Source organism: Sorex araneus, chromosome 6, assembly GCF_027595985.1.
Source record: "Sorex araneus isolate mSorAra2 chromosome 6, mSorAra2.pri, whole genome shotgun sequence".
NCBI lineage: Eukaryota > Metazoa > Chordata > Mammalia > Eulipotyphla > Soricidae > Sorex > Sorex araneus.
This window is the reverse complement of record NC_073307.1, coordinates 150,188,690-150,202,296: the sequence shown is the minus strand read 5'-3', so window position 1 is coordinate 150,202,296 and position 13,607 is coordinate 150,188,690. Positions and strand designations below refer to the sequence as shown.

At 34.4% G+C, this 13,607-nt stretch overlaps 1 protein-coding gene across 1 annotated transcript; it reads right to left on the bottom strand.

Annotated features, from left to right (window-relative positions):
- Positions 1–11,239: 11,239 nt before the first annotated feature.
- Positions 11,240–12,175, bottom strand: LOC129405754 (olfactory receptor 4C15-like). The gene has a single exon (XM_055143067.1). It carries the CDS (start codon positions 12,173–12,175, stop codon positions 11,240–11,242), a length of 936 nt encoding a protein of 311 aa, XP_054999042.1.
- Positions 12,176–13,607: the final 1,432 nt, after the last annotated feature.

Here is a 13,607-nt window from a genome sequence, read left to right as displayed (position 1 = left end):
GAATTCCCAGGAGAAGATCTAAGCTACCAGAGCAGGCGTATAGTATCTGCAAAAGAATAAAATGCACACAGCACATCTTTCAATAACATGTATACCAACAATATATTTCATTCTTGGGTAAATTATCATAAATTCTCTACATTATGAGGTTCAACATTAGAAAATTGTAAAACGAGGTGGTGTAAAACAGTTTGTCATATGTGATGGAGAACATGCTATTAACTTGTATCAGAAAGCCTTAATTTTCACAATCTTATGTGAAAATGTTAAGAAGTAATATTTTTGTCAATAGTCAATTCTAATTATTTAAAATTTAATTTATCTAATGAATTATAAAGAGTGATCCTTTTAGTTTTTTGATTTATGAGTGTTTGATACATGATCATTCTTTTTATTTCCTCCTTCTTTTCTATATTTTATTCACATATAAGCATGCAACATACATACACACTTAATTTGTAGCCTGACACTTTATTTTATCAACTTTTTACTTCTACTGTTTTGATGACATTGTGAGTTCTTGATTTACAATACGATATCATTTGTCAATAGTAATAATTTGAAGCATTTAGCACTTTAGCTATTTTTCTTGCCTTCTTGTAGTTAAGAATCAATAAAAAAATCTTAGGTAGTAGTGGTGCAAATGTACATATTACTGGAAAGCCTTTAACTTATCCCCATGAAGCATAATGTTGCACTGGATTGTTGATTATGGTCTTTATGATTTCTTCAACTTGCATATTGTTAAGGGTTTTAATATATCAATTGTATCCTGCCTAAATCTTCTCATCAAGGGTGCGAGGGAGATGGGACAGTGGAGGGTTAATGAAACCATGGTGGTAGAGTGGTTTAAATAGCATTATCAGAAACAAACAATACTATAGAAACTATTGTCACCCATACTACCTCAATAAATCATTTTTAAAAAGAGAATAGAAAATTAAAAATTAGAATTCACATCTGATTTTCAGTTTTGAGGAACAATTATTCATTAGTTGTGTTAAGCATTGTATTAGAGTATGAAAGGAACCATTTTTGACATCTTTGATAAGCAGTATAACTTATCTACAAATAAAATAGGAAAAATGCATCAAATTCAAAGTATTTTAAAACTCATACTTTTCTCACTAATTTTGTGAATATTAAATTATATAGAGTATTTAAGATGACTTATTTATGTTTTTAAAAGAGCACAACCCCTAGGAAAATGCTGTTTTATTAGTATACATTTACCACAACGAATATTCATGTGTTGATTGTTACTAATTATTTAAAGTAAAGTATAGAATTAATTAAAAATATGTACCATTACCATGCAAATTTTAAATTCAATGATGCCAGTAAGAGCCATTATTCTATCAGAATCACCTATAAACAGTCTCTGTTTTATCTTATTATCCTCTCTTTACTAGAGAAAACTTATTCTGTAAAAGAAAAAAAATTGGTTCCAGAGAGATAGTGCAGCAGGTAGGACACTTGCTTTGCACTGGACTAACCTGTCTGTCTGGCATTACATATAATCCTGGTGCACTTCCAATATGGTCCTTCAGTACAGAACCATGTATAAGCCCTGAGCACCATCAAGTGTGGTCCCAAAGCCAAAAATCAAATTTGAATTAAAAATAAAAGATAAGAGCTGTTCACCTTTATCGAGCAGAATCTCCAGAGAAACATCTATTTCAAATTAATAGAATATCTTGTGAAATATAGTTTTCATAGATAGCTTGTGAGTGCATAACACAGAATTAATGTGAGCATGATTTCCATTCATTATCCATAATTAGAATATGCAAAATGTTACCTACGATAGAATGCCCTTAACCAATAGAGGTTGCCATCCTCTTTGACTTACAAACCTGGAAAACTTTCCCTTTGCTTGTCCAGAAAATTACTAAAACACTTCATTTTCCATAGACTCAAACAGCATCTAAGAATGATTGTGTTAACAGACACAGCAAGAGGTGTTACATTTATATGGATATTAGAATACACATCTTCTATATTTAATATATAAGTAAGGGTATACTTATTATCACAATTGTGCTTTCATCATCTCATGAATATCAAGTATAATGGTCAAATAAAACAATGCTAATAAAGCTTTATGCTATTAGCTGCTTTTGATTTAATTGAGAGCATCAGATTCAAACACACCTATCTTCTAAACTAGTCTCCTCTATGCATTTCTATTATTTCATGGAGCAAATGACTTAAAGTTTCAGGTCTACATATTCTAATTTTGCAATTCTTTTAATTAGAATAACTTATAAAATTATCTTGTGAGAAAAAATAAGAAAATACATGCTAAAACAAATGTATTTCCAAAAGAGATAGCGTCAATACATCCCAAAGCTAGGGACTCAGAGAAAATGAAAATGAATTTATTTGTAACTTATGTTTCATCATGACTACAGCTTTTAATATATTTTCTAGTCACTTATTTATGAAAAACATATAATAATTTGGATATAGGCAGATACAGAGCTTAAAAATCATGTAAGATTTGCAAAAGTCTTAATAATGTTAAGATAAATTACTAGTACCCTGAATCCCCTGGATTTGAAGGTGTCACTCATTTTTTTTCAAGAAAGATAGCATTCATTTTTATATTAATTTCATTGAAAAATATCATAAAGAGAAAGAGCATTCATTAATAGCAGAGGCATGATCATTCATAGAGCCAATCAGCAGGCATCCTTTGTTAGCTGGTGATGAATTATAGATGGTTCTGGAACTAATTGTGCAGGCACTATTTAGGAATACTGCCTACCTGAGAAACATAATGGACGTGATTATTCAGAATTTTAATGCAAATAAAAATCAGTTATCAACATTATTTAATTTCACTGTTTTATTGATACCCAGAGGACTCTCCCGACCTTGGGTTTATTTTTGGTGGGGGATGATTGTCCACACCTGGTACTGAATTCTAGAACAGTAATAGAGATGTTATATGAAAAGATAAGGATCTGTGAATACAACAGGATATTTTATTGAGAAAGAAAAGGAAATTATTATCTCATAATTTGAAAATTTGTTTTGATAATATTGGAAGATATTCATCAGAAATTAATATAAATTTTCATATACTGGTGATTAATCTACAGTCAGAAGATATTTGAAATTTTAATGCAGCCGAAGAATAATATATTCTTTTTTTTTTTTCTTTTTGGGTCACACCTGGCTCTGCACAGGGGTTACTCTTGGATCTGCACTCAGGAGTCATCCCTGGCGGCGCTCAGGGGACCATATGGGACACTGGGAATCGAACCCGGGTCGGCCGCGTGCAAGGCATACGCCATACCCGCTGTGCTATAACTCCAGCCCCAAGAATAATATATTCTTAAATACAATTGTTAACACATCATTCATATTTCTCATCCTCAAAAAGCTCAAGAGAAGGAGATCAGATTTAACTACAATCTTCTACTTTTTTTTCATTTTATTCTGCTTTTATTTGGGGGCCACACTCAGTGGTGCTCAGAACTTTTTTCTGGCTATTTGCTCAGGAATTATTCCTGGCAGGGCTCAGGGGATCCTATGAAATTCTGTGGACCAAACCCAGTGTTGCAAAGTGCAAAGGAAACCCCTAATTGCTGCACTATCACTCCAGCCCTCATCTTGTTTTCTATCCAGAATAATTAGTTTAAGTGCTTGGAACTAACATGCTAACATACTGTACAATTTTATAATGAATGGTTTAATTATTGGAAACTTTATACAAAATGTTACTTCTTATATCTAAGGTTCCTATCCTCAAAATACACAGTGATATCAATGTAGCCCTACATACTCCTCTAGGAAGAAGCGTATTCCAATCCTGATTGCCATAGAAAATTCTACAGTCTTTTGTTCCCATTTCAACTCCTGAAAGCGCTGTGTGTCTCAGTGCTCCTCTTGGCCATTATCTCTGGACTCAGGGATCTCTTGGGGCTCTGACCTTGTAATTGACCTCCATGGTAACCCCACAGCCAAGAATTTCTTTCTGATGATTGTGGCAACAAAATACTTTTTTAATAATGTAATGACTCTTAGTACAAATTTCAGTTTTCACCTTTAAGTGGGTGCAATTTTCAAAATTATATGAAAATTTGTAGTAGATTTAAGGAATTAGTGTGGCTTGGAGCATAGTGACATCTCAACAGACTGTAGTGCGTGCAGGAGGCTGAATTTGAGGCACCACCTGGCCCCCCCTGTACTGGGAGTGATCCCTGAGAAGAAATGCAGGAAAGCTCCCGAACAAACCAGGTGTGAGTCATTCTAAAAGAATATAATAAAACTCCATTATTTTCTTCCCTGTCAAATGTTCCTTAAACCCATTGTAAATATGATTCAATATTACTTTTTAACATAATAAAGGTTTATTTATTTGTCTATCTACCTAAACACTGTACTTTGTAGTTTTCATGATAATCTGGGAATTATATTCTCTTCTCTGATCCGTCTCTCTACTCAAAGTAGAGTTGTGTTGGTTTATCTGAATATTTAGAAATTTGATGTACTAACATTGATGTAAGTTTTAAATTCTCCTCTCTGTTTTTCTAATATTTATATATATATATATATTTCTTTTTGGATCACACCCGGCGATGCACAAGGGTTACTCCTTGCTCATGCACTCAAGGAATTACTCCTGACAGTGCTCAGGTGACCATATGGGATGATGAGAATTGAACCCGGGTCACCTGTTTGCAAGGCAAATGCCCTAGCCGCTGTGCTATTCCTCAAGCCCCTTTTCTAATACTTTTACAAATGCATTATTAAAATTTATGACTTCATGCTGACTGAGTTTATTTAAAGAATAAGACAAAACTAGTGCAACCAATACAAAAGCATCTCAGACTACCTCCATTGAAACATATCTGTTCAATTGCGGACAGAAAGGTCAACAATTTTTATGTGATTCTAGTCCATTCTGGAGCATGAAAAATAATACTCATAGTTTTAAGAACTATATGACAATTTTTAATCCTTCCTGAAATCACAAAAATACAAATTACACATCTGACCCTGTGTCAGAAATACCAAATATCAAATTTGCAATATCAATAACAATTATAAAATTTATTGGACTTTTTCTTCTTAAATGAAGAACTCTTTTAACAAACATCACTTTTTCAAGTCAACTAGACTTTTAGTGAAATACTCAATGCTATGTTTTATATCAATAGTCTATGAACTATGAAAAGTATTTGATTCTGTGTGCACCTAATTAGTAGTTTTTAGATAGCCCCTCAAATCTCAAACACCTGAGTGAAAAAAGCCTTTCTGATACCTGATAAAAGATAGCTATAGAAAGAATCAATAAAGTGCTAATGGAGAGCTAAGACAAAGCAAGGCATGCTTCTATTCTAACACCAGTAACTCCAAACACACTCCCAAAATATTTATTTTCATATACCACTTATTAATGATTGTTTATAATGTCACAAATGCATTTTTTGACATAGATATGCTATTTCACTTGTGTTTTCAAAGCCTCGGAACTTGTAACTATAATAAAAAATTCCTAAATATAATCTAGATTCAGAAAAGTTTATGACTAGTTTTCATCTGCACAATTGAATAACAGGCTTGTGATTCTAGTCAATTCAGAACCATGAAAAACAATACTGATAGTTTTAAGTGCTATGTCCCAATTTTTAATCCTTGCTGAAATCACAAAAATTCAAATTATACATCTCACCCCGTGTCAATATCTGGAAAGTTCTGATGATGACGAACTTCTGTTTTCTGTAGATAAATACCCATCCAGAGCCTGATCAACAAGTGAAGGTTGTTCCACAGTCCTAGTGCTACACTAAGTGCTTCTCTGGCTGACAGAGTAGAGAGTGTTTTCCATTGCTTGTGCAGCACTGCTCTCAACATGATTTGGGGTGGTGGGGATAAAGAAACCCAAATTACCTAGATTCCCAAATGTCATTTAAGAGGTTTACCAGGGAAATTATGAGCCTATAGAATACTCTCTCACTCTCCTGGGAAAGTGAACATTTCCAAACAATATCGTCTTCAGTGCTTGGTACCTTACTCAACTTAATGTAGCTAACTAATTAGGATTTTTATTTTTCATTCTTTACACCTTTTTTATAATTGCTCCTAAATTTGTCTTTGAAGATGCTTTCATTCCCATCAGAAAAAAGCATTGGATATTTATGGGTGAAATATATTGGATTTGTAGAATAAGCCTGAAATTTCCAGTAGATAATCAAAGTTTTAATATTTTAGTTCAGAATCTCACAATCTCTTAGCTTCGGAAGAATTTACTCTGGAACTGTATCTCTGGCATTGTTTCTGTGTTTATCAAAATTTAACAATAGATGATAGGATAAATTTATTAAAAATTTACAATGTGTATGAAGTATTTCCATGGAATATTTCCCTTAATTTTAAAGAAAATATTATTCTCATAATACCCATTTATGACTCATACAGCTAAGAATTATAGAAGCTATTCAGCTACAAAATGGGAAAGTTAGAATTTAAACTAAAGCACCTAGTTCTAAACTTTTATCTTCTTAGCTTGCTTGAATCTTAGATTTCTATTGCTAGGAACTGACCTTCATGTCAAGCACCCAAGTCCTTCTTTCTCAGACATGATACTCTATATTCATAAGTAAGCACAAGACCCCTCAAAAAATTCTATTAGTTAACTAAACCATAGTGTAACTATTCTGAGCAACAAGAAATTAAGAATCACACCATAAATACACTCTTGCTGTCTTTGAACAATATATTTCTCTCTAAATAAAGAGTACCAGTTGGAAAAATAATTATTTCATGACATTTGTCCGAGATAGGCAGATTTTGACTAATAGTTCCTATTATCTATAAATATAAGCCTCAAATACGAAACATTCTTCGTATAAGAGAAAGCATGATTGTCAGAAAATCATGTTTTTTTTTACTGATCATTAAATATTTCTCTGAACTAGAACTGTGACTGATGCCTAAATAAAAATTTATTTCCTTGATAGACTTTTATATTTCTAATTGCCTATCTCATTTTACAAAGTTGGCATGGATTGATTTTTCATTGGCTTCATTTCTTCATATTCTGACAATCATTTTAATGATTCAATATTATTCAGTATGCTACAATATTATTCAGTATACTATTTTATATCTCAGAAATTTCTGAGCATAATATTATTTGCAGAGCCTGACAAGCAATCCATGCCGTACACGATATGCCAATATCAGTAACAATGATGGTCCTCATTCCTCTGACATTCAATGAGCCCCCAGTAAGCCATCAGGCACCACTAGCATGCGACAGGGATGAAAGGAGATGCTACTGGCGTCTGCTCAAGCAAATCGATCAACAAGAGGATGAAAATGATGCAGTGATACAATAATAATTCTTATGAGTAGATTTGAATTAAAAACTATATGGTGAAGAAAATTTATATATAATTTATATATATATACATATATATATATACACATATATATATATATCACATCACATTTATGGTGCTCAGGGAAGACTCCAGGCCAGGGCATGGGAATCACATGTGGTAGTAAGGACAAAACACAGCTTGGCAGTGTGCAAGGCAGCTACTTACACACAGTACTATCCCTTTATTCCTGTTATAAACAATTTTACATGATAGTGCAACATAAATATGGGGTCTAGAAGTTAAGAATTCCTAGCAAATGAACAGATTGACCATCAATATTCAAAATGCCAATGAAGTACAGTTATAGTCTATTCAGATTCTAGATCTCTTCATTACTCACAACAGCTCATTGGTTTACCTAAATATTTCAACTTTAATCTTTATGTTAATGAGATTCTTAAGAAATTTGTATTTCTACCTCCTTTGATTAATGATTGCTTTATTTTCTGTTTTTCTGCAGATTGAGTTACTGTTACCGGAGATAAACAACTAACACAAAACACATAAGGTTATTGCATTTGAATAAACATTATGAACTTGAGTCACAAACATAAAGTTATTTTGACATCATATGCATTTAAGACATGAAATGAAATTTTGTAATTGAAAAACTGTTAGAAGCCACTTTTCACCTTGGTTTCCTTCCATGTGCTCTTTGATAGGACTGTGTCTTAAAATATTAAGTCCAACTTCTGTAATTGGATGCATCACTTGAGTCACAATGTTCTTACTTTAGTATTCTTTACACATTCTCTGATGTCTAAAAGACTAGAGTGGAAAGAGATGTTTTAGATGTGTGGTTAAGGAGAGCTTTATAAAGAATGAGAGCTAACAGAAAATTAACACAAATATGACGCACTTGCTTCATTTGTAATTTATATTTAATGTGAAAATTTTTAAAAAAGAAAAAAGATGGGGGCCAGAGTGATAGTACAGTGGGTAGGGCATTTTCCTTGCCTGCAACTGACCCAGGTTCAATCCTCGGCATCCCATATGGTCCCTCAAGCACCGACATGAGTAATTCCTGAGTGCAGAGCGAAGCTGAGTGTAACCCAAAAAAGCAAAAATAAATAAACAAACAAACAAATAAATAAAATGATCCTTTGGTCTTTAAAAAAATATTTTATTATTAAATTCGTTTTTTCAACCACTTCCCCAAATATTTGTTTCCAGTAACAAATATTTCTTGAGTGTGAATTTTTTCACACATGCAGTCCTATAGAGACTGATATATCACTCATTTACTGCTTGCAAATCCTTCAAACTAGTAAATATAATCGAAATTTAGAAAAGTGACTCTGAGGCAAATGTGTATGTGATTAATTGAGTGTGATCAAGTTAAATAATAAGCCTATGGTTCTATTAAATTCAAAGGGTTCAAGTACAACATCCATCATTTTACATGCAATGTTACAAAGTGGGAAACTTTTTAAAATATTTCAGGTAAACTATGAATTTTTTGGCTGAAGTCTCTGAGCCTTCTTAGAGTCAAGATGCACAGCCATTTCCCACCTCCTGTACTTCCCAAAGCATTCCCATAGAGTACATTATGGGACCCTTTGGGAAAAACTGATCTAAACTGTCACGAGAACAGGAGCAGCTTGCATTATTTTAGAAAAAGCATAGGTGATGTCCATTAAATCAACCTTTATGTTAAACCAAGATGTTGTGAGGTGAATTGATAGGAAGATATTGTGCAACCAGAAGAGCCAGATAATGCCATGTTTCAATTTAATAATCAAGTGAAGATTTCAGGCCATAAGCACAGAAAGCAGTACTAGGACATACGCATGTTTCAGTTCAGTTAAACACCACATCGTCTAAATGGTGGATTCAGCCATTATTTCTTCACATTGTGAAAATTTAGGAATATGAACTTCAAAGTATACACTATCACCACTTTTGAAATACTCAATTTTTATTTTGATATGTTGAATTGTTTTTCATCTGGATGTTGGGCCATACTAAGCTGTTTTCAGAGTTTTTCCTGGACTCAGACACAGGGAATACTCCTGGACTGCCCAGAGCTCAGGGACCATGTTGGTTTGCAAGGATCAAACCTGGATTTAGTTGCATGGGAGGCAAGTGCTCTTCCTGCTATATTGTCTCTATTGTCTCTAATGCCTTTGTCTGCTGACATTTTAGAAATTTCAGATTCCATCTTAAACTAAAAAATAAACTTGTACAACATTTCCTTGCTATTTTTGCTTTATGATATGTGCATACAATATAGCCTAAATTATCTATATAATTATCTAAATTATCCTGAATCATGTTCAGTTCATTAAAATGAGTAAGGAGAGGCGGCTAAAATCTCAGGGCTGGGGACGCATGGAGAGGTTACTGATGCCTGCTCGAGTAAGTCGATGAACAATGGGATGACAGTGATACAGTGATACAGTGATCCTGGACTATGAGCAGCACATCCATGCGCAAGGTGTATGTCATTTTTGTCAGCATGAAGATTGTAAGTTACAACATGCCAGTCAACCAAAAAACTGGGAGCACCTGTAAGGGAGTAGAGGTCGCCTCAAAAGCCTCCCACCCACACACCCAGCAAAGCCTGACTGTCCATGGCAATTCAATAAGACAAAAACAGTAACAAAATGGGCCTCATTCCTGGGACCCTGAAAGAGCCCCCAATATGGCAGCGTTGAGAAAGACGAACAGAGAGAGGCTGCTAAATTCTGATGGCTCAACTAGGCTGTCAAAATGAAGGACTAAATGACTGTCTGCACTTTCAACGCACATATGCTGGCATCAGAAGTATCCGTGGATGACCTGATGGCGCAAGCCCAGAAGATCAAGTATGAATGCGATTTGAAAACAACTGCTGGACTAGAGACATTTCCTATTGAATTACACTGAATGTCAAAAGAGTAGCTGGCCACACTTCTACGAGATTGTTGGACTTCTTCATCAAGAGCCTGAACAAATGTTTTGATACTCTTCATGTTCCAATGGCGAGCAGATGCCATTGGGCTATGTATTAGCATGCAACAGAGACAAATGGAGAAATAACTGGCACCCGCTCGAGCAAATCAATGAGCAACGAGATGACAAGTGACAAGTAACTAGTGTATTATTGTTTTGGTGCAAATAAAAAAAAGTATTTTGAAAATTAAAATTAGTTTTCAAAATTCTTTTAGAAACTAGACTTGGAAGCTACACACCATTTTCTGTTTTTCTACAAAAATACCACATAGTTCAAATTTTTGAAACAAGGTTATTATTAAAAACATTTAAAAAGCTTACTTAAAGTCCTGGTGGCCAAATTTACTATGTTATGTGACATAAGATGCTCTTGAGAAGAAATTGAACTCTATTCTGAATCTAGAAAAGGTTTATAAATATCAGCCTTGGGGAAGCTTCATTGGATAAATGCATTCAATGAATACATAAATAGTGCAGAAAAGGTTCAGTCAGACTCCTTTAAGGATATATGATAAAGATTATGTTGAAACTTTAAAACTCCATAGATGACTAAATATAAAAATCATATCTTTAGAAAAGTGAAGTTTAGTTCCTAATACATACTCATATTTAGCTAAACTCACAAAGGTATTTTAATTAAAACAAACATGGCAAACACTCATGAATTATTTATGTTAATTCTTTATAAGGACTGGATTTTAAATATGGGCTCAATCCTATTCTAACTTTTACGACTCTAACTAAGAATTCTGGAGTGAATTTCAAGATAATTAAAACACTTTTAGGGGTCCTTTATTCTTGCGTTGTCTATTTCAGTGCCTTCTTCCAAATAGTACAGCCACATGAAATTTACATCAAGAGGATTTTATATTTTACAAGAAATTTTATACATTGTACTTAATGAATTACTTTTTATCAGACATAACTATTAATCTTTTACACAAGTTGCTCATGGCATTCTTCACCTCCTTATTCCTGAAAGTATAAATTAAGGGATTGAACAGAGGAGTTAGCATGGTATAGAATATCTCCACCATTTTATCAAAAGAGAAAGCTAATGGAGGTCGAGCATACTCAAATATACACGGGACAAACAACATAACCACGACAGTAATGTGAGATCCACAGGTGGAGAGGGCTTTCCTCTGCCCTTCAGAACTATGACTTCTCAGAGAAAACAGGATGACCCCGTAAGACACAAGCAACAGCAAAAAGATTAAGATGTAGATGAATCCACTGTTGGCCACCACCAAGAGACCAAACACGTAAGTATCAGTGCAGGCCAGTTTCAGTAATGGGACCAAGTCACATGTGAAATGATCGATGATATTAGGGCCACAGAAGGGCAGCTGGGAAGTAAAGGCAATTTGGATAGTGGAATGTAGAAGTCCCCCAGTCCAGGCTACTCCAATCAAAATGCCACAGAGCCTTGAGGTCATGATGGAAGAATAGTGTAAAGGCTTGCAGATGGCCACATACCTGTCATAGGCCATGGCTGTGAGGACAATTATCTCTGCCCCACCAAAAAAGGGTTCAAAAAAGAGCTGCGTCATACAGCCTTCAAAGGAGATGGTTTTCTTTTCATAGAGAAGGTCAGCAATCATTTTGGGGGCAATGACAGAGGAGAGGCACACATCTAGGAAGGACAGGAAAGACAGGAAGAAGTACATTGGGGAGCTCAAGAGCTGTGGACTGCTCAGGATGGTCACCACAATCAGCAGATTGCCACCGACCGTTGCAATGTAGACAAACAGAAATATAACAAATATTATTTTCTGAACATCTGGATTCTGTGAGAGTCCCAGGAGGACAAATTCCGTTACAAAACTTTGGTTTTTCATGAATTCCCAGGAGAAGATCTAAGCTACCAGAGCAGGCAGTATCTGCAAAAGAATAAAATGCACACAGCACATCTTTCAATAACATGTATACCAACAATATATTTCATTCTTGGGTAAATTATCATAAATTCTCTACATTATGAGGTTCAACATTAGAAAATTGTAAAACGCTGTAGTGTAGAACAGTACGTCAAATGTGATGGAGAAAATGCTATTAACTTGTATCAGAAAGCCATAATATTCATAATCTTATGTGAAAATGTTAAGAAGTAATTTTTTGTCAATAGTCAGTTCTAATTGTTTAAAAATAAATTTGTCAAACGAATTATACTGATCCTATTAGTTTTAGATTCATGAGTTGTTTTTTTTTTTTTTTTTGCTTTTTGGGTCACACCCGGCGATGCACAGGGGTCATTCCTGGCTCTGCACTCAGGAATTACCCCTGGCTGTGCTCAGGGGACCATATGGGATGCTGGGATTTGAACCCGGGTCGGCCGCGTGCAAGGCAAACGCCCTACTCGCTGAGCTATCTCTCCAGCCCCAGATTCATGAGTTTTTGATACATGATTGTTGTTTTTATTTCCTCCTTCTTTTCTATATTTTTAGTTACATATAAGCATGTAAAATTTGTACACATTAATTTTGTAGCCTCACACTTTATTTTATCAACTTTTTTACTTCTAGTTTTTAGATGACAATGTTAGTTCTTGATTTACAATAACATATCACTTGTAAATAGGAATAATTTTAAGCATTTAGCAGTCTAGTTCTTTTTCTTCCCTTCTTTTAGCTAAGAATCAAGATAAAATAAAATCTTAGGTAGTAGTGGTGAAAATGTACATATTACAGGAAAGCCTTTAACTTATCCACTTGAAGGATAATGTTGCTGTGGAATTGTTGTATATGCTCTTATGATTTGGAAACAAAACCCAACATTCTGCTGCCTACAAGAAAGAGACATGAACAGCCAGAGCAAACACAGACTCAAAGTGAAAGGGTGGAAAACAATCCTGCAAGCAAACAACTCTCTAAAAAAACCTTGGGTTGCCATACTAGTATCCGAAAACATAGATTTTAGGTTGAAAAAGATTAGAAGGGACAGTGAAAGTCACTTTCTATTTATCAAGGGATATGTACAATAGGAAGAAATCACACTCTTAAACGTATACGCACCTAATGAGCGACCGGCTAAATACTTAAAACAAGTGCTACCAGACTTTAAGGAGGACATTGCTAGCAGCACAATAGTATTCGGAGACTTCAACACTGCCTTATCACCTCTGGATAGATTGATAAGAATAAAACCAAGGAAATACTGACTCTGAAGGAAGAAATAGAAGAGAGAGTCCTAATAGACCTATACAGGGCTTTACACCCACAAAAGAAAGAATACGTATTCTTTTCCAGTGCATACGGAACATTTTCCAAAATA

What these genes read in the sequence shown, in the direction of transcription:
- LOC129405754 (XM_055143067.1), bottom strand. Translation starts at nt 12,175, where the DNA reads ATGAAAAACCAAAGTTTTGTAACGGAATTTGTCCTCCTGGGACTCTCA.